General features: G+C 44.0%; 1 protein-coding gene across 1 annotated transcript in view; it reads left to right on the top strand.

The window, feature by feature from the left end:
- LOC114551546 (striatin) overlaps positions 1–24,846 on the top strand; it is an 84,596-nt gene that overhangs the window by 23,498 nt on the left and 36,252 nt on the right. Inside the window, exons 2-7 of the mRNA XM_028572570.1 lie at positions 955–1,058; positions 4,684–4,757; positions 7,627–7,711; positions 15,292–15,462; positions 18,194–18,329; positions 20,988–21,150. Of these exons, the coding sequence (XP_028428371.1) occupies positions 955–1,058; positions 4,684–4,757; positions 7,627–7,711; positions 15,292–15,462; positions 18,194–18,329; positions 20,988–21,150 (733 nt within the window). The remainder of the gene's footprint in view (positions 1–954; positions 1,059–4,683; positions 4,758–7,626; positions 7,712–15,291; positions 15,463–18,193; positions 18,330–20,987; positions 21,151–24,846) is intronic.

Genomic DNA, 24,846 nt, shown 5'->3' with positions numbered 1-24,846 from the left:
GGGGTCCTTCCTTCTGTTCCCTCCTATAACTCGGGGTCCTTCCTTCTGTTCCCTCCTATAACTCGGGGTCCTTCCTTCTGTTCCCTCCTATAACTCAGGGTCCTTCCTTCTGTTCCCTTCTATAAATCGGGGTCCTTCCTTCTGTTCCCTCCTATAACTCGGGGTCCTTCCTTCTGTTCCCTCCTATAACTCGGGGTCCTTCCTTCTGTTCCCTCCTATAACTCAGGGTCCTTCCTTCTGTTCCCTCCTATAAATCGGGGTCCTTCCTTCTGTTCCCTCCTATAACTCGGGGTCCTTCCTTCTGTTCCCTCCTATAACTCGGCGTCCTTCCTTCTGTTCCCTCCTATAACTCGAGGTCCTTCCTTCTGTTCCCTCCTATAACTCGGCGTCCTTCCTTCTGTTCCCTCCTATAACTCGAGGTCCTTCCTTCTGTTCCCTCCTATAACTCAGGGTCCTTCCTTCTGTTCCCTTCTATAAATCGGGTCCTTCCTTCTGTTCCCTCCTATAACTTCAAGGTCCTTCCTTCTGTTCCCTCCTATAACTCGGGGTCCTTCCTTCTGTTCCCTCCTATAAGTCGGGGTCCTTCCTTCTGTTCCCTCCTATAACTCAGGGTCCTTCCTTCTGTTCCCTCCTATAAATCGGGGTCCTTCCTTCTGTTCCCTCCTATAACTCGGGGTCCTTCCTTCTGTTCCCTCCTATAACTCAGGGTCCTTCCTTCTGTTCCCTCCTATAAATCGGGGTCCTTCCTTCTGTTCCCTCCTATAACTCGGGGTCCTTCCTTCTGTTCCCTCCTATATCTCGGGGTCCTTCCTTCTGTTCCCTCCTATAACTCGGGGTCCTTCCTTCTGTTCCCTCCTATAACTCAGGGTCCTTCCTTCTGTTCCCTCCTATAACTCAGGGTCCTTCCTTCTGTTCCCTCCTATAACTCAGGGTCCTTCCTTCTGTTCCCTCCAGGCTCAGATCGCCTTCCTGCAGGGGGAGAGGCGCGGCCAGGAGAACCTGAAGAAAGACCTGGTGAGACGGATCAAGATGCTCGAGTACGCCCTCAAACAGGAGAGGTCAGTCCACTGAACCGATATCTGGGGAACACACAGTAGAGGCCAAAAGTTTGGACACACCTTCTCATTCAATGCGTTTCCTTTCTATTTTTATGACTATTTACATTGTAGATTCTCACTGAAGGCATCAAAACTATGAATGAACACATATGGAATTATGTACTTAACAAAAAAGTGTGAAATAACTGAAAACATGTCTTATATTTTAGATTCTTCAAAGTAGCCACCCTTTGCACAGTACACGTAAAAGTGCCAGATTGTAGCCCAAAGGCTAATTTCCATCTGTAGTCCCAACTGGCAGATATAAATTGCAATAACAGGACATAAGATAAACACTATTAACATTTTCTATATAAAACAGGACAAAAGAAAAGAGAAAACAGGACAAATTATTAGTAAATGTTAAAACAGAAACACAACATACATATGGTTCACTAAGCTAATACGGTACAGCATACAAGTAGGGGTGACCCATACTTGGTTAGTTCGAAGACAAAATATATACATTAATAACATTTGTTCTATGAAGCAAGGAAAAACTAAATGAGAGGTCATTACAGGTCATTAACTGCATATGGACCCAAAAAAAAAATAATCCCCAAAATGATAGACTTTGGGGTCAGAGGTGCAACTGATGGTTTCGAGTGTGGGGGGCATAGCTATAGGTGGAACGAGGGGTCCCATGCCGGAGCTGCTCCCCCTGCGACCCGACACCGGATAAGCGGACGAAGATGCCAATGCCTAAAAAAGGGAAAACATGATCCTGATCTTAAGTTTTCATACGATATAGGTAGGGCTTCCTCCTCTTAGTCGATTAGTCAACTAAGAGGTAGTTTTGGTCTTAGTCGACTAAGATTTCTTTAGTCGATTAGTCATTTTTTATGCTTATTCATGCTTAATTACTTATTTCCAAGAAACTTCTGAGCACATTTCTGGTAAACACGAGATTTAAAGTGGTGCTTTTGCAGGATTAATTGTGGAGAAACTCAGTTTTACAGATGGTTAATTAACTACATTTATATTGTGCTTTTCTAGTCTTAACCACCTCTCAAAGAGCACAGCTCTGTCAATTAAATCAACTAATCGATTAGTCGCCAAAATCCTATAAGTGTTAGTCGACTAAGAACTTCTTTAGTCGAGGACAGCCCTAGATATAGGGCTGGGTGATATGGCCTAAAAATAAAATCTCCGATTAAATTTTTTTTAATTCTATTTTCCGATTTTCCCCCCTACTGAAGTACTTGCGGCTGGGTAGCTCATATCTGGGGTCTAAGGTTTTAATCAAATGAATAAACCCCGTCTTCTCCACAAATGTTGCAGCGTGGGGTCTCTTGCTCCACGTCTGTTGCAGCAAACCCATACCAACTCCATACAACAGATGATTTTATTCCTTTCTTGGGAACAAACTTCCCACTCTCACCGGTAGCCATGTTATCACTTGCTGTTGCTATTTCGTGTGTGCTATGATGATGTTGTTGTCGCTTGTCATACTGCTATGTGAAACTAACGCTACGGAAGCTCCGGGGAGCCAAAAAATGCGCCATTACACAAAAACTCGATTTACTTATTTTTTAAATCGGCCGCAACAAAAAATTTGAATTAATTCATTTAATTGATTTTTCGCCCAGGCCTAATACGATATCATACGAACACGTTTGTAACAATGCATTGAAGTTACACAATTTTATAGAGAGGTGAAACACAAGATTTAAAGTGGTGCTTTTGCAGGATTAATTGTGGAGAAACTGAGTTTTACAGATGGTTAATTAACTACATTTATATTGTGCTTTTCTAGTCTTAACCACCTCTCAAAGAGCACAGCTCTGTCGATTAAATCAACTAATCGACTAGTCGACAAAATCGTATAAGTGTTAGTGTTAGACTAAGAATTTCTTTAGTCGAGGACAGTCCTACAATTTTATTTCCCTGCAAAGAAGCAGAAAGAGAGACAGTTTTTTTTGTTTTCTTTGTAACTGAAACTTGTCAGTTTGTCGTTTTAGTTGTGAGTTCGTTAGAGATCCTCCAGCCAAGGCCTCCTCCATGTCCCATGGTCCCGGCTTAAGCAAAAAACTGACCGAGCCTCCTCTGTTGCTGGCCCCGACTGCCACCTGACATCAGAAATTACCCCTTCAATTGTGATATTCAAAGCCAGGCTCAAAACTCATCTTTTTACATCGGCCTTCCCGGCATCTTAATTGTCTTATCCTGCTATGTTTGTAATTAAGTGTTTGTCTTTCGATGCACTTTTTAGCCCAAATCACTGATTTGTACGTGTTTTATTTTATTTTTCTCATTTTATTTTATCACCCTATTGCGCTATGTAGCTACAGCACTTTGGTCAGCGCAAGCTGTTTTTAAATGTGCTATCAAAATAAACTTTACTTACTTACTTACTAGACTCCGAGTGTGCGGAGGAATTGAGCAGAATTGAAGCGGCTCTGATGGTTGAATACTATGTGTTTGTGAAATTGATCCGTCCGCCCCTCAAAGAGCAGCTTATCCTCTTATGGAGTTATTAGTAATAAATCACATAATCTGGCTGTCTGAGCTTTTGATTGGCAGGTCTGGATGCTGTTTACTGGAGCGTAATACCAAATATATATATATATCAGTGTCACGGTCACTCTCTTCTACATCGCGGCTTCACAAAAGGGCCACATCTGGTTTTTATTTCAGCTCAGTGGTCTGGAACAATTGGCGATAACACACTAAAACACACACACACACACACACACACACACACACACACACACACACACACACTCACTAACACACACACTAACACACAGACACACACACTAACACACACACTAACACATACATACACACTAACACATACATACACACTAACACACACACACACACTAACACACACACTAACACATACAAACACACTAACACATACATACACACTAACACACACACACACACACACACACACACTAACACATACATACACACATACACACACACACACACACTAACACATACACACACACATGAACACACACAGACGCATACACACACAGAAACACAATAACACACATAAACACACACATGAACACATACATGAACACACGAACACACACACACGAACACACACAGAAAAACACTAACACACACGAACACACACACACACACAGAAACACACTAACACACACACACTAACACACGAACACACACGAACACACACAGAAACACACGAACACACACACACACACTAACACACACACGAACACACATGAACACACACAGACACACATTAGCAAACACAGACACACACTAACACACGAACACACACACGAACACACGCACACACAAAAACAGACACACAGACACACACTAACACACGAACACTAACACACGAACACACGCAAGCACAAAAACAGACACACTAACACACGAACACACACTAACACATTCAGAGAGGATTTAAATTGCTATTTTTATTCTATATTCTTATCACTCTTGTGTTTTTCCTTTGGGGCTGGCTACACCTCTTTGGCGGGTGGGGTGGGGGGGGCGCGCCAAACATTCCTCTATGCAGGACAAAGCCGAGCCAATGAAAGGCCAGTATTAGATCGGCCTGCTCAGACGTTGTGATGACCAGTTTTGTCTTCCTCAGGGCGAAGTTTCATAAACTGAAGTATGGAACCGAGCTGACCCAGGGAGAGATCAGAGCTCCGAGTTATGACTCAGGTGAGACCCACCTCTCTCTCTCTCTTCTCTGGGTTATTAACTCACCTCTCTCTCTCTTCTCTGGGTTATTAACTCACCTCTCTCTCTCTTCTCTGGGTTATTAACTCACCTCTCTCTCTCTTCTCTGGGTTATTAACTCACCTCTCTCTCTTTTCTGGGTTATTAACTCACCTCTCTCTCTTTTCTGGGTTATTAACTCACCTCTCTCTCTTTTCTGGGTTATTAACTCACCTCTCTCTCTCTCTTCTCTGGGTTATTAACTCACCTCTCTCTCTCTCTCTCTCGGTTATTAACTCACTTCTCTCTCTCTCTTCTCTGGGTTATTAACTCACCTCTCTCTCTCTCTTCTCTCGGTTATTAACTCACTTCTCTCTCTCTCTTCTCTGGGTTATTAACTCACCTCTCTCTCTCTCTTCTCTCGGTTATTAACTCACTTCTCTCTCTCTCTTCTCTGGGTTATTAACTCACTTCTCTCTCTCTCTTCTCTGGGTTATTAACTCACTTCTCTCTCTCTCTTCTCTGGGTTATTAACTCACCTCTCTCTCCTCTGGGTTATTAACTCACCTCTCTCTCTCTTCTCTGGGTTATTAACTCCCCTCTCTCTCTCTCTCTTCTCTGGGTTATTAACTCCCCTCTCTCTCTCTCTCTCTCTTCTCTGGGTTATTAACTCACCTCTCTCTCTCTTCTCTGGGTTATTAACTCACCTCTCTTTCTCTCTTCTCTGGGTTATTAACTCACCTCTCTCTCTTCTCTGGGTTATTAACTCACCTCTCTCTCTCTTCTCTGGGTTATTAACTCACCTCTATCTCTTCTATGGGTTATTAACTCACCTCTCTCTCTCTTCTATGGGTTATTAACTCACCTCTCTCTCTCTTCTCTGGGTTATTAACTCACCTCTCTCTCTCTCTCTCTTCTCTGGGTTATTAACTCACCTCTCTCTCTTCTCTGGGTTATTAACTCACCTCTCTCTCTCTCTTCTCTGGGTTATTAACTCACCTCTCTCTCTTCTCTGGGTTATTAACTCACCTCTCTCTCTTCTCTGGGTTATTAACTTACCTCTCTCTCTCTCTTCTCTGGGTTATTAACTCACCTCTCTCTCTCTTCTCTGGGTTATTAACTCACCTCTCTCTCTTCTCTGGGTTATTAACTCACCTCTCTCTCTCTTCTCTGGGTTATTAACTCACCTCTCTCTCTTCTCTGGGTTATTAACTCACCTCTCTCTCTCTCTTCTCTGGGTTATTAACTCACCTCTCTCTCTCTCTCTCTGGGTTATTAACTCACCTCTCTCTCTCTCTTCTCTGGGTTATTAACTCACCTCTCTCTCTCTCTTCTCTGGGTTATTAACTCACCTCTCTCTCTCTCTTCTCTGGGTTATTAACTCACCTCTCTCTCTCTCTTCTCTGGGTTATTAACTCACCTCTCTCTCTTCTCTGGGTTATTAACTCACCTCTCTCTCTTCTATGGGTTATTAACTCACCTCTCTCTCTTCTCTGGGTTATTAACTCACCTCTCTCTCTTCTATGGGTTATTAACTCACCTCTCTCTCTTCTCTGGGTTATTAACTCACCTCTCTCTCTTCTCTGGGTTATTAACTCACCTCTCTCTCTTCTCTGGGTTATTAACTCACCTCTCTCTCTTCTATTGGTTATTAACTCACCTCTCTCTCTCTTCTCTGGGTTATTAACTCACCTCTCTCTCTCTTCTCTGGGTTATTGACCAACCTCCCTCTCTCTTCACACACACACACACACAAGGATCGTTGGCTGTGTCGGCCATCTTTATCCACAGTCTACGCTCTCGTCTCCTCACATCGGCTCTGTGTTGAAAGGAGCCAGGATGAGTTGGTTGGTCAGTTATAGCGGTGTTTCTCAAACGGGGGTACGTGTCCCCCTAGGGGTACTTTGGAGGACTGCAGGGGGTACGTGAGATATTTAACAAAATGTTTAATTGTTACGAGGCTGTTCTTCCTCTATATTTAGAATTTTTTTTTTCTACCAAAAATGTGAAATTTGTTTCGCCTTCTTTGGACCTAATGAGGCCTTCCTTCCTCTGTTGTCCTATTTTTTACAGGTTTTTTGCTTTTTTCTTCTTATGTCACTGTTTTTGAAGTTTTGATACTATTTTTACCTATTCTTGCCTTCCTTCCTTCCTTCTTTCTACTGTCTTTTTTGCAGTTTTTGTCTCATTTTCTCATCAGCATTTAAATGTTTTTCAGGTCCAAGGCTGTTGTTTTGTAAATCTATCGCTGACAGAGCTGTAGGGCCGTGCTAGATTGAAGAAAGTCTTAGTCGACTAACACTCGTTCAATTGCACCGACTGATCAATTAGTTGATTTAATCGACAGATCTGTAAATCTGAGTTTCTCCACAAAGAGTCGTGCTAAAAGCACCACTTTAATTCTTGTGTTTACCAGAGATGTGCTCGTACGTTTCTTGGAAATAAGTCATTCAGCATGAAAAAAAGCATCAGACATGACTAATGGACTAAAGAGATCTAAGTTGACTGAGACCAAAACCACCGATTAGTCCACTAATCGACTAAGAGGGAGCAGCCCTACAGCGTTGTGCTGTTCCTCTTTATATACACTTTTTTTTCTACCGAAAATGATTAGCGCTGGTCAGGGGGTACTCGGCTTAAAGAAACAATTCAAAAAGTGTACATTATTGAAAAAAGTTTGAGAACCACTGAGTTATATGACACCTACCTGTGGATAAACTCTGAAATCATCTCATACGGAAACATTGCTAATTGTCTCTCTCTCTCTCTCTCTCTCTCTCTCTCTCTCTCTCTCTCTCTCTCTCACACACACACACACACACACACACACACACACACACACACACACACACACACACACACACACACACAGATGATGGGAACGACAGTGAGGCTCCCAGTCCTCCCAACAGCAGCCATCAGCTCAGCTGGAAACAAGGACGCCAGCTGCTCAGACAGTGAGTTTGCACACACATGAATACACACACACACACACACACACACACACACACACACACACACACACACACACACACATGAACACACACACACACAAGCACACACACACATGAACACACACACATGAATACACACACAAACACACGACACACACACACAAGCAAGCACACACACACACACACGAGCACACACACACACAAGCACACACACACACACACACACGACACACACACACACACACACACACACACACACACACACACACACACACACACATGAACACACACACACACAAGCACACACACATGAACACACACACATGAACACACACACAAACACACATGAGCACACACACACACACACACAAACACACACACAGACACACGCACATGAACACACACACACACACACACACACACACACACACACACACATGAATGCACACCCACACACATATGAGCACAAACACACACACATGAATACACACACACGTACACACACACACACACATGAATACACACACACACACACACACACACACACACACACACACACACACACACATGAACACACACATGAACACACACACACACACACACACACTCAAAGCAGAGAGCTGCAGAGTCAATCTTCTTAATGGAGATTAACCCTTTTAATGGAAATGTGACGCACTAATCCACTGGGAACCAGTAGGATCTGAAGGACTAATCCACTGGGAACCAGTAGGATCTGAAGGACTAATCCACTGGGAACCAGTAGGATCTGAAGGACTAATCCACTGGGAACCAGTAGGATCTGAAGGACTAATCCACTGGGAACCAGTTGGAACTGAAGGACTAATCCACTGGGAACCAGTTGGAACTGAAGGACTAATCCACTGGGTACCAGTAGGATCTGAAGGACTAATCCACTGGGAACCAGTAGGATCTGAAGGACTAATCCACTGGGAACCAGTTGGATCTGAAGGACCAATCCACTGGGAACCAGTAGGATCTGAAGGACCAATCCACTGGGAACCAGTAGGATCTGAAGGACCAATCCACTGGGAACCAGTAGGATCTGAAGGACCAATCCACTGGGAACCAGTAGGATCTGAAGGACCAATCCACTGGGAACCAGTAGACATACAGACAGACAGACAGACAGACAGACAGACACTACCACACACACACAGACATACACACACACAGACACACACACACACACACACACACACACACACTAACACACTACCACACACACACACACACACACACACACACACACACACACACACACACACACACACACACACTGACACACACAGACATACACACACACACACACACAGACAGACACACACACACATACACACACACACACACACACACTACCACCCACACACAGACAGACAGACAGACAGACAGACAGACAGACAGACAGTCTAGCTAGCTGTCTGGATTTACCCTGCAGAGACCTGAGGACTAGTTAACCATAGTCCTTACCAATCAGCCGGAGGTTAGAACCCCGACACAGAGACAGAGGAAGGGGGGACGGGAGCGATCCTGGAAGTGGAACATCATGGACATACGTAGACTAGCCGTACGCTAACGGTGTATGCAGCACGGTATACCGGGGTATGGGAATGTACGGTGATGTCATTAGTGATGTCATTAGTGATGTCATTAGTGATGTCATTAGTGATGTCAGTGATTCATCTATTATCGCTTCATCGCTGTTAATAAGTTAACCGATTCAAATGATGTGAACCGATACTGCAGAAGACGAGAGACGTGAGGCAGAAAAGTGTGTGTGTCTGTGTGTGTGTGTGTGTGTGTGTGTGTGTGTGTGTGTGTGTGTGTGTGTTTAAGTGTGTGTGTTTTGTGTCTGTGAGTGTGTGTGTTAGTGTGTGTGTGTGTCTGTGTGTGTTTGTGTGTGTACAGTACAGGCCAAAAGTTTGGACACACCTTCTCATTCAATGCGTTTCCTTTTTATTTTCATGACTATTTACATTGTAGATTCTCACTGAAGGCATCAAAACTATGAATGAACACATATGGAATTATGTAATTAATCAAAAAAGTGTGAAATAACTGAAAACATGTCTTATATTTTAGATTCTTCAAAGTAGCCACCCTTTGCTTTTTTTGGTAACTCTGCAAACCCTTGGTGTTCTCTCTATGAGCTTCATGAGGTAGTCACCTGAAATGGTTTTACCTTCACAGGTGTGCTTTGTCAGGGTTCATTAGTGGAATTATTTCCTTATTAATAAAAAAAGCAAAGGGTGGCTACTTTGAGGAATCTAAAATATAAGACATGTTTTCAGTTATTTCACATTTTTTTGTTAAGTACATAATTCCATATGTGTTCATTCATAGTTTTGATGCCTTCAGTGAGAATCTACAATGTAAATAGTCATGAAAATAAAAAGGAAACTCATTGAATGAGAAGGTGTGTCCAAACTTTTGGCCTGTACTGTATGTATGCGTGTCTGTCTGTGTGTGTGTTAGTGTGTGTGTTTTGTGTCTGTGTGTGTGTTAGTGTTAGTGTGTGTGTGTGTGTTAGTGAATGGAGGATTGTGTGGAGGCATCGAGGCCTCCTGCGATCGAAGAGGCTGGTACAAAGAGAGAGAGGGAGAGAGATACAGAGAGAGATCTCTCTCTGCATCTCTCTCTGTGACCAAACACACTGGACATTATTCAGTCTGGACTGGCCGGGCCGGTCCGGTTCCTCTCGGTGTCCCAGCAGGGTGAAGGACCATCTCCGGGACTACCTTCTTCTTCTTCTTCTTCGTCTGTTATCGGATCAGAAACTGTAAGTTACCGACTCAACTTTGACTTCTTTTGCTCAAGTTTATCGAGTTTAAAACATTTTGTGAGCCTGCGTAAAGCTCCAAATCTGCCAGGAAACTACCAGCGAGCTGCCCACCCTAACATGTTATATATCTCAGAGATCTTCAACAGGAGGTCCGGGACTGTTGAGCTAGTAGTACTAGCAGCATAGCGTAAGTCAAAATGCCCGAGGAGTTGTTGCGTGGTTAATTGTACAAACAGAGCCAGTGATGGGTGCCTGATGTTTAACACACCTAGGGGGAAGCATGCTTTGGCCAAAAACCATGAAATGCTATGTCCCAACATGCTAGCGGGTGACCTGTTGGCTAGCTGAATCATTTTGAGTGTTTAAACTATCTCCAGTGGTCTGTTTGGTGGTGTGGGTTTGCCCTGTTTAAGTTTGTGTGACATATAAACAACAATCCGTGTTGCTACAAGCCTCAATGCTAACTAGCTACCTGGCTAGGCTACAATGAAATCCAATGTCCCAACATGCTAGCGATTAGCCTGTTGGCTAGCTGAAAAGTTTGAGTGTTTAAACTAACATATACAGGGATCTATTTAGTGGTGTATGTGCCCTGACTAAGTTCGTGTGTCATATAAAACACAATTTGTGTTGATAGAAGTACCGATGTTCGTGTAGAAACATTTTAATCACATCAAAATGTTCATGATACGGCGCTGATAACCATCTTGGTCAGACTTTTTTTGTAACTCCCGCCTCCAAACACAAACACACGGACCTGATTGGTTCTCGAGTGGTCCTAATTTGAATAAAGTTAAACTTTCGTCAACTTTATTTCGCATCCCCTCGGCGATTCGCTCTCATCTCGCTCCAATCAGAGCGAATTTCGTCTCCGTTCGACCTCAACGAGAGCAAAGCGAAATTTCTCTGTGTGGAAACCTACCGTAAGAGGGGCAGATTGGGGTCATATGGGGTCAGGCTCCCATTGGATCAATCAGAAAAGTTGCAGCTTGTTCAGTTGTTCAGCTCAGTAATATCTACCCGTCAGGGCTGTGGTACTCGAGTCAAGACTCGAGACAAGTTTAGACTGCTAGCTAAAGCTACGCCGATGTTTTGCTAACGTAAGCGCTACAGCGTTAGCCTAGCCTGCTAGCTAAATATTATTACGACTGTCCACGTTGTCAACTTAAGACATGTGGCGTTTGTGCTCCTTTTGTGCCATAATTTTGTTGAATGAAATATATGCCCTACGAGATGGGTGGGTTTTTGCTACGTTACACACAAAGCTAGCTGGCTATCGTTAGCCTACACGTACGGTAATGCTAGCGGACGTTAGCTAAAGTTGCGGAGACAGCGGCAGTAGAGTTTCGGCGAGCTAACCACGACAGTGTTGTCGCCCTCTAACAGATGAATCTAGCGGAGTAACTAAAGTAACTAGTAACTAAAGCTGGAACAGATGAATGTAGCGGAGTAACTAAAGTAACTAGTAACTAAAGCTGTAACAGATGAATGTAGCGGAGTAACTAAAGTAACTAGTAACTAAAGTAACTAGTAACTAAAGCTGTAACAGATGAATGTAGCGGAGTAACTAAAGTAACTAGTAACTAAAGCTGGAACAGATGAATGTAGCGGAGTAACTAAAGTAACTAGTAACTAAAGCTGGAACAGATGAATGTAGCGGAGTAACTAAAGTAACTAGTAACTAAAGCGGTAACAAATGAATGTAGCAGAGTAACCAAAGTAACTAGTAACTAAAGCTGTAACAGATGAATGTAGCGGAGTAACTAAAGTAACTAGTAACTAAAGCTGGAACAGATGAATATAGCGGAGTAACTAAAGTAACTTGTAACTAAAGCTGGAACAGATGAATGTAGCGGAGTAACTAAAGTAACTAGTAACTAAAGCTGGAACAGATGAATGTAGCGGAGTAACTAAAGTAACTAGTAACTAAAGCTGGAACAGATGAATGTAGCGGAGTAACTAAAGTAACTAGTAACTAAAGCAGTAACAGATGAATGTAGCGGAGTAACTAAAGTAACTAGTAACTAAAGCTGGAACAGATGAATGTAGAGGAGTAACTAAAGTAACTAGTAACTAAAGCTGTAACAGATGAATGTAGCGGAGTAACTAAAGTAACTTGTAACTAAAGCTGGAACAGATGAATGTAGCGGAGTAACTAAAGTAACTAGTAACTAAAGCTGGAACAGATGAATGTAGCGGAGTAACTAAAGTAACTAGTAACTAAAGCAGTAACAGATGAATGTAGCGGAGTAACTAAAGTAACTAGTAACTAAAGCTGTAACAGATGAATGTAGAGGAGTAACTAAAGTAACTAGTAACTAAAGCTGGAACAGATGAATGTAGCGGAGTAACTAAAGTAACTAGTAACTAAAGCTGGAACAGATGAATGTAGCGGAGTAACTAAAGTAACTAGTAACTAAAGCTGGAACAGATGAATGTAGTAGAGTAACTAAAGTAATTAGTAACTAAAGTAACTAGTAACTGAAGCTGTAACAGATGAATGTAGAGGAGTAACTAAAGTAACTAGTAACTAAAGCTGTAACAGATGAATTGGCCCTTTAAGGACAGTGCTGTGTGGATATAATCGTGGCGTTGTACAGCAAGGCACTGAAACACAGAATGAAGAGATGCGTTCAGGGCCGGCTGGGACGTTTTCAAAAGTCTCCGGTGAAGTCAATAGATTGTTGTTATTTACACACACACATAAACAGACACAGACACATGAACACGCATACGCATGCACAAACACACAAAAACGCACACACACACAGCAGATGAACTCACACACTAACACACATGCACAAACACATGAACAAGCACACACACACACACACACACACACACACACACACACACTACACTAACACACAGACCAAGTATCTCTCCCTGTGTAGTCTATATATCTATCACTACTTTACACTTTTCGGGATTGCTCCGTTGCTGCCCTGTTTTTGTCCGGATGTCCCGTCTCCTTCCTCTGTCTCTGTGTTGGGGTTCTAACCTCCGGCTGATTGGTGAGGACTATGGTTTACTGGTCCTTAGATCTCCGCAGGGTAAATCCAGACAGCTAGCTAGACTATCTGTCTGTCTGTCTGTCTGTCTGTCTGTCTGTCTGTCTGTCTGTCTAACAGCTAGCTAGACTGTCTGTCTGTCTGTCTGTCTGTCTGTCTGTCTGTCTGTCTAACAGCTAGCTAGACTGTCTGTCTGTCTGCTTGTCTGTCTAACAGCTAGCTAGAATATCTGTCCCTAACTGTCTCTAACTGTCCCTAACTGTCTCTGACTGTCCCTAACTGTCTCTCGTGTCTCTGACTGTCTCTCGTGTCTCTGACTGTCTCTCGTGTCTCTGACTGCCCCTAACTGTCTCTCGTGTCTCTGACTGTCTCTCGTGTCTCTGACTGCCCCTAACTGTCTCTCGTGTCTCTGACTGTCCATAACTGTCCCTTACTGTCCCTAACTGTCCCTAACTGTGCCGAACTGTCCCTAACTGTCTCTCGTGTCTCTGACTGTCCCTTACTGTCCCTAACTGTCCCTAACTGTCCCTAACGGTCTCTCGTGTCTCTGACTGTCTCTGACTGTCCCTAACTGTCTCTCGTGTCTCTCCGTGTCTCTGACTGTCCCTAACTGTCTCTCGTGTCTCTGACTGTCCCTAACTGTCTCTCGTGTCTCTCCGTGTCTCTGACTGTCCCTAACTGTCCCTAACTGTCTCTGACTGTCCCTAACTGTCCCTAACTGTCTCTGACTGTCTCTTGTGTCTCTGACTGTCCCTAACTGTCTCTGACTGTCCCTAACTGTCTCTGTCTGTCTCTCGCGTCTCTGACTTTCCCTAACTGTCCCTAACTGTCTCTGACTGTCCCTAACTGTCTCTTGTGTCTCTGGCTGTCCCTAACTGTCCCTAACTGTCCCTAACTGTCTCTGACTGTCCCTAACGGTCTCTAGTGTCCCTAACTGTCTCTGACTGTCCCTAACTGTCTCTCGTGTCTTTCCGTGTCTCTGACTGTCCCTAACTGTCCCTAACTGTCTCTGACTGTCCCTAACTGTCTCTCGTGTCTCTGACTGTCTCTGACTGTCCCTAACTGTCTCTGACTGTCCCTAACTGTCTCTGACTTTCCCTAACTGTCTCTCGTGTCTCTCTGTGTCTCTGACTGTCCCTAACTGTCTCTGACTGTCCTTAACTGTCTCTGACTGTCTCTCGTGTCTCTCGGTGTCTCTAACTGTCCCTAAATGTCTCTGACTGTCCCTAACTGTCTCTGACTTTCCCTAACTGTCTCTCGTGTCTCTCGGTGTCTCTGACTGTCCCTAACTGTCTCTGACTGTCTCTCGTGCCTCTCGGTGTCTCTGACTGTCCCTAACTGTCTCTGACTGTCCCTAACTGTCTCTCGTGTCTCTCCGTGTCTCTGACTGTCCCTAACTGTCTCTCGTGTCTCTGACTGTCCCTAACTGTCTCTCGTGTCTCTGACTGTCCCTAACTGTCCCTAACTGTCTCTCGTGTCTCTGACTGTCCCTAACTGTCCCTAACTGTCTCTCGTGTCTCTGACTGTCTCTCGTGTCTCTAACTGTCCCTAACTGTCCCTAACTTTCTCTGACTGTCCCTAACTGTCTCTCGTGTCTCTGACTGTCCCTAACTGTCTCTCGTGTCTCTGACTGTCTCTGACTGTCCCTAACTGTGTCTCTGACTGTCCCTGACTGTCCCTAACTGTCCCTAACTGTCTCTGACTGTCTCTAACTGTCTCTCATGTTTCTGACTGTCTCTCGTGTCTCTCTGTGTCTCTGTGTCCTGGCTCAGGTACCTGCAGGAGGTGGGTTACACCGACACCATCCTGGATGTGAAGTCTCAGCGAGTGCGAGCGCTGCTCGGTCTGACCGGAGACTCCGGAGACGGACCTTCGGAGCGGAGAGACGAGCTGATGGTCAATGGCACGGAGACGTCCTCCCCGAGGGACAGCGCCATGCTCAGGTTAGAGACACGCGTAGTCCACGTCCGGGATTGCTCCGGTGCGAGACTCTCCCAACGCGCGTGTCCATTGTCAGCATCTCAATGTCCCACCTCCCGTTCATTTCTATGGGAGCAGCCGTGCAATGCATTCTGGGAGTCGTCCGCACCTCATTTGCATAAAGTTGAATCCAGCCGACTTTATGCAAATGAGGAGCATAAAGTTGAAAACTTTTTTTTCAACCTTTTGTTGTTCTTTTTCGACACCCTAACTTCACCCGATTTTTTTCCAAGTTTTTTGTCACTATTTCCGACGTTCATGTCTTTTTTTTTTTCGTGTTTCTTGACGTTTTTGTCGGGTTTTTTCAGCGTTTTTTTGACGTTTTGTGTTGGTTTTTTTCAGTATTTTTTGACGTTTTTGTCGGGGTTTTTTTTGCTTTTTTTTTTGACGTTTTTTCAGCTTTTTTTGACGTTTTTGTCGTTTTTTTCAGCGGTTTTTTTTTGGGATGTTTTTGTCAGGTTTTTTCAGTGAAAATACCTTGCAATGCATTCTGGGAGCGTCGCGGGGACTTTGGAGAAGCAGGGCGTCAAGTCGCCCACTCCTAATTTGCATAAAGTTGAATCCAGCTGACTTTATGCAAATGAGGAGCGTAAAGTTGCAAACTTATTTTTCAACCTTTTGTTGTTCTTTTTTGACACCCTAACTTTACACAATTTTTTTCCAAGTTTTTTGTCACTATTTCCGACGTTCATGTCGTTTTTGTCAGGGTTTTTTCAGCGTATTTTTAACGTTTTCGTCGGGTTTTTGTCAGGGTTTTTTCAGCGTATTTTTAACGTTTTCGTCGGGTTTTTGTCAGGGTTTTTTTTGACGTTTTTGTCGGGTTTTTTCAGCGTTTTTTGACGTTTTTGTCAGGTTTTTTCAGCGTTTTTTTCAGCGTTTTTTTTTTTCAGTGAAAATACCTTGCAATGCATTCTGGGAGCGTCGCGGGGACTTTGGAGAAGCAGGGCGTCAAGTCGCCAACTCCTCATTTGCATAAAGTTGAATCCAGCCAACGTTATGCAAATGAGGAGCGACCCTACTCGGCGCGACATCTCTCAAAATCTGCCACCGAACTTTTAGTTTTTTCTGGGTCCAAATTTAAAATGAAAACTTTTTTTCAACCTTTTATTGTTCTTTTTCGACACTTGTCACTTTACCCGATGTTTTCCCAGGTTTTTTGTCACTATTTCCGACGTTCATGTCGGGGTTTTACAGCGATTTTTATTTTGGGACGTTTTTTTCCGCCCATTTTTTGGGACGTAGTGAAGTGATCATTTATTTTACTTGTGAAGGTTATATGGAACCCATCAACATATTATTATTTTTTTTGACAATTTGGTTAAAAAAAAAAAAAATTTTTTTTTTTTTTAAATGGCTCAGATTTGACCCTAGGACAACAGGAGGGTTAAACTGACCTTTGCTGATCTGATATGAAGACAGATTCAGCAACTGCACTGCCTATTTTTCTCTTCAAATGTTTTCAGAACTATTTTAGTAAAATCCGAGATTGTCTTGCAAACTAAGCTTCCCTTCTGTGATAATAACGCATATATGGACACGTACTAGACCGGAGTCACACCGCTGGGAGTTTAATCCTCCTTTTGCTTTCACCATCCACATTTTGTGTATGTCCTTTGGTTTTAGTTTGTACAGGCCAAAGTTTTGGACACACCTTCTCATTCAATGCGTTTCCTTTTTATTTTCACGACTATTTACATTGTAGATTCTCACTGAAGGCATCAAAACTATGAATGAACACATATGGAATTATGTACTTAACAAAAAAGTGTGAAATAACTGAAAACATGTCTTATATTTTAGATTCTTCAAAGTAGCCACCCTTTGCTTTTTTATTAATAAGGGAAATAATTCCACTAATTAACCCTGACAAAGCACACCTGTGAAGGTAAAACCATTTCAGGTGACTACCTCATGAAGCTCATTGAGAGAACACCAAGGGTTTGCAGAGTTATCAAAAAAAGCAAACGGTGGCTACTTTGAAGAATCTAAAATATAAGACATGTTTTCAGTTATTTCACACTTTTTTGTTAAGTACATAATTCCATATGTGTTCATTCATAGTTTTGATGCCTTCAGTGAGAATCATGAAAATAAAGAAACACATTGAATGATAAGGTGTGTCCAAACTTTTGGCCTGTACTGTATATATGTATGTGTATATATATATATATATATAAGCAGTCACATGTTTCTACCACACAGAACATAAAATACAAATGAAATTGAAGAAATACAACAATACTTTTGTATTTCTTCAATGTCATTCAAGGGTGTTACTTTGCGTGTGGTACCGGCAGATGTCTGCATGAATTTCTTAATGCATGACGTTTGTTTGGACGTTTTTGAAGATTTTCTTTCAGCGATTATTCTTTTTTTTGGGACGTTTTTGTTTTTTATTTATTTATTTTTTATATTTGTATAGGGTGGTACCGGGACATGTCTGCATGAATTTCTTTTCAAAAGTGCCAAAAACATAGAAGAGACAAGAGACGAATGTCAGAAAAAGTGCCAAAAACCACGAAAAAAGAGACAAAAATATCGAAAAAGGACACAAACTTCATAAAAAGCGCAGTTTTTATTACGTAAATTACGCCGATGATGTCATTTGTATTTCATGTTCTTGTGAAACGAATACACCAAACCTAAAAACTACTCAGTAAATCCCCAGACTCCTCTCTTCTCTTCCCGTCCCAGTAAACCGGAGATGTCGGACTCGGCCGGCGTGCTGGAGGCCTTTAAGTTCATAGAGAGCGCCGCGGCAGAGTTCAGCGATGAAGACGAGGACGAGGACAGCCAAGGACGGGACAGGACCGTCTTAGACGTGGCGACGGTAAGACCTTCACACACTTCACTGACGGACTCACTCTGGTAAACCCACAGAAATAAAACGGGTAGAAAGGCCATTTCCATTCAAATCAACGTAGCAGAATGGTCAGTAGTAACGTTACGAGGCAGAGAGCCAGACCCACTGCTGCTGGGTCTAACGTTAGTGGTCTGACCCACTGCTGCTGGGTCTAACGTTAGTGGTCTGACCCACTGCTGCTGGGTCTAACGTTAGTGGTCTGACCCACTGCTGCTGGGTCTAATGTTAGCGGTCTGACCCACTGCTGCTGGGTCTAACGTTAGTGGTCTGACCCACTGCTGCTGGGTCTAACGTTAGTGGTCTGACCCACTGCTGCTGGGTCTAACGTTAGTGGTCTGCTGACCCACTGCTGCTGGGTCTAATGTTAGAGGTCTGACCCACTGCTACTGGGTCTAATGTTAGTGGTCTGCTGACCCACTGCTGCTGGGTCTAATGTTAGAGGTCTGACCCACTGCTGCTGGGTCTAACGTTAGTGGTCTGACCCACTGCTGCTGGGTCTAACGTTAGTGGTCTGCTGACCCACTGCTGCTGGGTCTAACGTTAGTGGTCTGACCCACTGCTGCTGGGTCTAACGTTAGTGGTCTGACCCACTGCTGCTGGGTCTAACGTTAGTGGTCTGCTGACCCACTGCTGCTGGGTCTAATGTTAGTGGTCTGACCCACTGCTGCTGGGTCTAATGTTAGTGGTCCACTAGTCTATATCCTTGCTGTTCCACTTCTGGTTGCGCAGGAAATTCTGCTGGATGCATGTATTCTCGCGGATTTCCGTTTCCATCTGCTCTAATTTTTTGCTGACCCACTGCTGCTGGGTCTAACGTTAGTGGTCTGACCCACTGCTGCTGGGTCTAATGTTAGTGGTCTGACCCACTGCTGCTGGGTCTAACGTTAGCGGTCTGACCCACTGCTGCTGGGTCTAACGTTAGTGGTCTGACCCACTGCTGCTGGGTCTAACGTTAGCGGTCTGACCCACTGCTGCTGGGTCTAACGTTAGCGGTCTGACCCACTGCTGCTGGGTCTAACGTTAGCGGTCTGACCCACTGCTGCTGGGTCTAACGTTAGTGGTCTGACCCACTGCTGCTGGGTCTAACGTTAGCGGTCTGACCCACTGCTGCTGGGTCTAACGTTAGTGGTCTGACCCACTGCTGCTGGGTCTAATGTTAGCGGTCTGACCCACTGCTGCTGGGTCTAACGTTAGTGGTCTGACCCACTGCTGCTGGGTCTAACGTTAGTGGTCTGACCCACTGCTGCTGGGTCTAACGTTAGTGGTCTGACCCACTGCTGCTGGGTCTAACGTTAGTGGTCTGACCCACTGCTGCTGGGTCTAATGTTAGTGGTCTGACCCACTGCTGCTGGGTCTAACGTTAGTGGTCTGACCCACTGCTGCTGGGTCTAATGTTAGTGGTCTGACCCACTGCTGCTGGGTCTAACATTAGTGGTCTGACCCACTGCTGCTGGGTCTAATGTTAGTGGTCTGACCCACTGCCGCTGGGTCTAACGTTAGTGGTCTGACCCACTGCTGCTGGGTCTAACGTTAGTGGTCTGACCCACTGCTGCTGGGTCTAATGTTAGAGGTCTGACCCACTGCTGCTGGGTCTAATGTTAGTGGTCTGACCCACTGCTGCTGGGTCTAACGTTAGTGGTCTGACCCACTGCTGCTGGGTCTAACGTTAGAGGTCTGACCCACTGCTGCTGGGTCTAACGTTAGTGGTCTGCTGACCCACTGCTGCTGGGTCTAATGTTAGAGGTCTGACCCACTGCTACTGGGTCTAATGTTAGTGGTCTGCTGACCCACTGCTGCTGGGTCTAATGTTAGAGGTCTGACCCACTGCTGCTGGGTCTAACGTTAGTGGTCTGACCCACTGCTGCTGGGTCTAACGTTAGTGGTCTGCTGACCCACTGCTGCTGGGTCTAACGTTAGTGGTCTGACCCACTGCTGCTGGGTCTAACGTTAGTGGTCTGACCCACTGCTGCTGGGTCTAACGTTAGTGGTCTGCTGACCCACTGCTGCTGGGTCTAATGTTAGTGGTCTGACCCACTGCTGCTGGGTCTAATGTTAGTGGTCCACTAGTCTATATCCTTGCTGTTCCACTTCTGGTTGCGCAGGAAATTCTGCTGGATGCATGTATTCTCGCGGATTTCCGTTTCCATCTGCTCTAATTTTCTGTTTGAATTTTAAACTTAAATCTGAGTTTTCTGTTGCACGACTAAAACTACTTTTGAACGTACACATGTTCCACCAAAACAAGTTCCTTCCTGAGGCTATTTTGCAGAGATACCGTGGCTCCGTCCGGCGCTTAGCCCCGCCCACAACGATTGTGATCGGTTTAAAAAATAAAATGCCAAAAAACTACGTTTCTCTCCCGTCCAAGAATGCTGTGTGTGTGGACTAGCCAGACCTTCCTCCGAAGCGCTGTGGAGGAAGGTCTGGCAAAGCGAGAAGTAAACTAAAGCCGTCAGAAGAATGTAGTAAAAAGTAAAATATATATTCATGTCTTCATTACAAAACTGATTCAAGCTGCAGAAGGAAGACGCTGACCTGTCGTTATATTAGCTGTTTATAGTAGCTAGGTAAGAGGCAGATTTTGTATTAATCTTCCCCTCCTCCCTGTTGTAACTCTGCCAACAGATGGTGAGGAAGAAACTGCCGTCCACGGCGTCTTCGTCAGCGTCGGAGCTCAGCGACGACCCCGACACGGAGGAGGCTCTGAAGGGTTTCGACTTCTTGGCGAGTCCCGACGAGATGGACGGCTCGCCGGAGTATCGGAGCGGCGAGGACAGCGGCGAGTGGGGTGAGTCGCCCAGACAAGTAAAGGAGTTAGACCGGTTGTTTTCATTCATGAATGTAGGCTGTATATACAGGTGCTGGTCTTATAATTAGAATATCGTGAAAAAGTTGATTTATTTCAGTAATTCCATTCAAAAAGTGAAACTTGTATAATGTATACATTCATTCCACTCAGACTGATCTATTTCAAGTGTTTATTTCTTTTGATTTTGATGATTATTACCGACAACTAATGAAAACCCCAAATTCAGTATCTCATAAAATTGGAATATTGTGAAAAGTTTCAATATTGAAGACACCTGGTGCCACACTCTAATCAGCTAATTGACTCAAAACACCTGCAAAGGCCTTTAAATGGTCTCTCGGTCTAGTTCTGTAGGCTACACAATCATGGGGAAGACTGCTGACTTGATAGCTGTCCAAAAGACGACCAAGGAGGGCCAGACACAAAAGGTCATTGCTAAAGAGGCCGGCTGTTCACAGAGCTCTGTGTCCAAGCACATTAATAGAGAGGCGAAGGGAAGAAAAAGATGTGGTAGAAAAAAAGTGTACAAGCAATAGGGATAACCGCACCCTGGAGAGGATTGTGAAACAAAACCCATTCAAGAACGTGGGGGAGATTCACAAAGAGTGGACTGCAGCTGGAGTTAGTGCTTCAAGAACTACAAGAAGTGTCTCGCCTGGGCTAAAGACAAAAAGGACTGGACTGCTGCTGAGTGGTCCGAAGTTACGTTCTCTGATGAAAGTAAGTTTTGCATTTCCTTTGGAAATCAAGGTCCCAGAGTCTGGAGGAAGAGAGGAGAGGCACAGAATCCACGTTGCTTGAAGTCCAGTGTAACGTTTCCACAGTCAGTGATGGTTTGGGGTGCCATGTCGTCTGCTGGTGTTGGTCCACTGGGTTTTCTGAGGTCCGAGGTCAACGCAGCCGTCTACCAGGACGTTTTAGGGAAGCACTTCATGCTCCCTGCTGCTGACCAACTTTACGGAGATGCAGATTTCATTTTCCAACAGGACTTGGCACCTGCACACAGTGCCAAAGCTACCAGTACCTGGTTTAACGACCATGGTATCCCTGTTCTTAATTGGCCAGCAAACTCGCCTGACCTTAACCCTATAGAAAATCAAAGGGAGTATTGTGAAGAGGAAGATGCGATATGCCAGTAAGTAGGAAAACCTGCAATATCGGCAGTGAATCAAATACGTGTTCTCCCCACTGTATACACTTTATTTCCGACCCAGGAGGATCCTTATTACAATAAAAAAACAACAACAATATAAACTTAGCACAAAAGTAAGGAAACTTGTGTTTGGTAGATTATTTCTCTGTGGTAACAATGCTATTTGGCAATAAATCTTATATACAGTTGGAAAGCCTGTTTAGGTCCCTTACAAATGGAGCTCCAGTTGGATCGGAGGGACAAAGTGTGGAGAAGATGCGGAGAATGCTATGCTGATTGCTGCACCAATAGAGTAACACGTTTTGGTGGAGGCGGTGTGATGGTGCGGGACAGCATCTACCTCATTGGAAAAACGAGGCTTGTCATCATTGGAGGCAATCTCAATGCAGAGAGATATATTCTGCAACCAGTGGCCATCCCATATCTCCACAGTCTGGAAACGAACTCTGTCCTCCAAGATGACCACGCTCGCCCCCCCACAGGACGGGGTTTACCAGGGACTACCTGGTAAACCCCAGTGAGGGAATGGCCTGCCAGCAGTCCTGTCCTCCATCCCACTGAACAGTTGTGGGATCAGCTTGGGCGTGCTGTTTGTGCCAGAGTGACCAACACAACCACGTTGGCTGACTTGCGACAAATGCTGGTTGAAGAATGGGATGCCATCCCACAGCAGTGTGTGACCAGGCTGGTGACCAGCATGAGGAGGAGGTGCCAGGCTGTTGTGGCTGTGTATGGTTCTTCCACACACTACTGAGGCCACTGTTTGTTAAATGAATAAATTGTTAAATTGCCAATATGTCTGGTTACTGCAAACTTCAATCATCCAATCCACCAAACACCAAACGAGTCATTGGCAGAATAAGCTGTTTGGCATTAGCAGAGAAGATTTGGCACATTTTTCATGGGCACGACCCACATACTCAGCGCTGCTGCTCATCCCACAAATGCATGTTCCTTACAAATGGAGCTCTATTTGAAAGGGAATTAAAAAGGCTTTCCAACAGTATAAGATTTATTGCCAACATGCATTGTTACCACAGAGAAATAATCCACCAAACACAAATTTCCTTACTTTTTGTGCTATGTTTGTGTGTACACGTTTTCCTTTAACCCTTGTGTTGTCTTTCCGTCCACCTGCAACTTTGTGCTTTTCTGGGTCTAAATGTCAACATTTTGTTGTTATTTTTCTACACTTTTCTTGACGTTTTTGTCAATTTTATTCAAATTCTTTTGTCACTTTTTAGGCATTTTTTAAATTTTTTTTCTCACTTTTTTCCATTATTGTTGTCCCTTTTTTTAACGAGTTTTTGTCATCTTTGGCGATGATTTTGATGGGTTTTTTTGTCACTTCAAAAAAAAAAAAAGTTTTTATCGAAAACCCCACACAGGGATGAGTGTTCAGGTGCATTCTGGGGCGTATTGCTATCTTGAGGCAGCGGGAAGTGATGGTGCCATTGACCAACAAAAACTGGTCTAAAGTCAATAACGCAACATTTCATTGTTATTTTAACAGAGCATTAGTAAAATGATCCTAGGCTCGTGCACAGCGCGCACACACTATGCTTGTTACACACACACACACACACACACAAATGCAGAAGATTACAAATAATAATATTAGGGTGTAAATCCTCCATCATAACAGCAATGCTCCAAGGTCCAAATGCGCCTGGCTTTTAAAGGGAATGGGAGATGATCTCTGATTTGTTGATTGCATATTACGCCCAAAACACAGTCCCGGAGGTGTGCGTGGGTTCAAGGGGAGAAAAGCCTTCAGAGTCAGACGTGATCATATGTGTTTTCATAGCGCAGAGGCACACAGCCCAAAGCTGTGTTTTTAACTGAGTGTTCATCTCCAGTCTGTAAATAGAAAAGTCTGCAGAGGCTTCCCCTCTCGGGGTTGTTTTAAACGCCTCTTGTGTGCGTCTGAGTCAAACTATCTGGTCTGTGAAGTGCTGAGTCACCAGCTGCATGGGGGCTTTTGTCATTGGCCCAACGGCACTGAGTGCGTTGCTAAGAAACAGTAGAAATTTAGGGGAATTTAGTGTAAACTGCGGGGGGCTGCTGGGACCTTTATCTTGTAAAGAGTTTTTTAAATATATATATATATATATATATATATATATATATATATATATATATATATATATATATATATATATATATATATATAGACGGAAATGCGTCAGCCTCGTGCTGCCACTCACTCAAGTCTTCTCTTTTTTTTATATGAGGTTTGTGTTTTAATTGCTCAATGGTGTTTTAAAGCGGCCATATTCTGCTAATTTTTCAGGTTCGTAATTGTATTTTAGAGGTTTTACCGGTCCAGAATAGGTTAATTTGGTTTCATTTTCAAAAAACACCATATCTTTGTTGTACTGCACATTGCTGCAGCTCCTCTTTTCACCCTGTGTTCAGCTCTCTGTTTTAGCTACAGAGTGAGACCTCTCACTGCTGTAAGATCTGTGTTGGCAGTCGCACATGCTCAGTAGCTAGGTAAGACTACATGCTCAGTAGCTAGG

The sequence above is a fragment of the Perca flavescens genome, unplaced genomic scaffold, assembly GCF_004354835.1.
Source record: "Perca flavescens isolate YP-PL-M2 unplaced genomic scaffold, PFLA_1.0 EPR50_1.1_unplaced_scaf_15, whole genome shotgun sequence".
In the NCBI taxonomy this organism is placed as follows: domain Eukaryota; kingdom Metazoa; phylum Chordata; class Actinopteri; order Perciformes; family Percidae; genus Perca; species Perca flavescens.
This window is presented reverse-complemented; position numbering and strand designations above follow the sequence as displayed.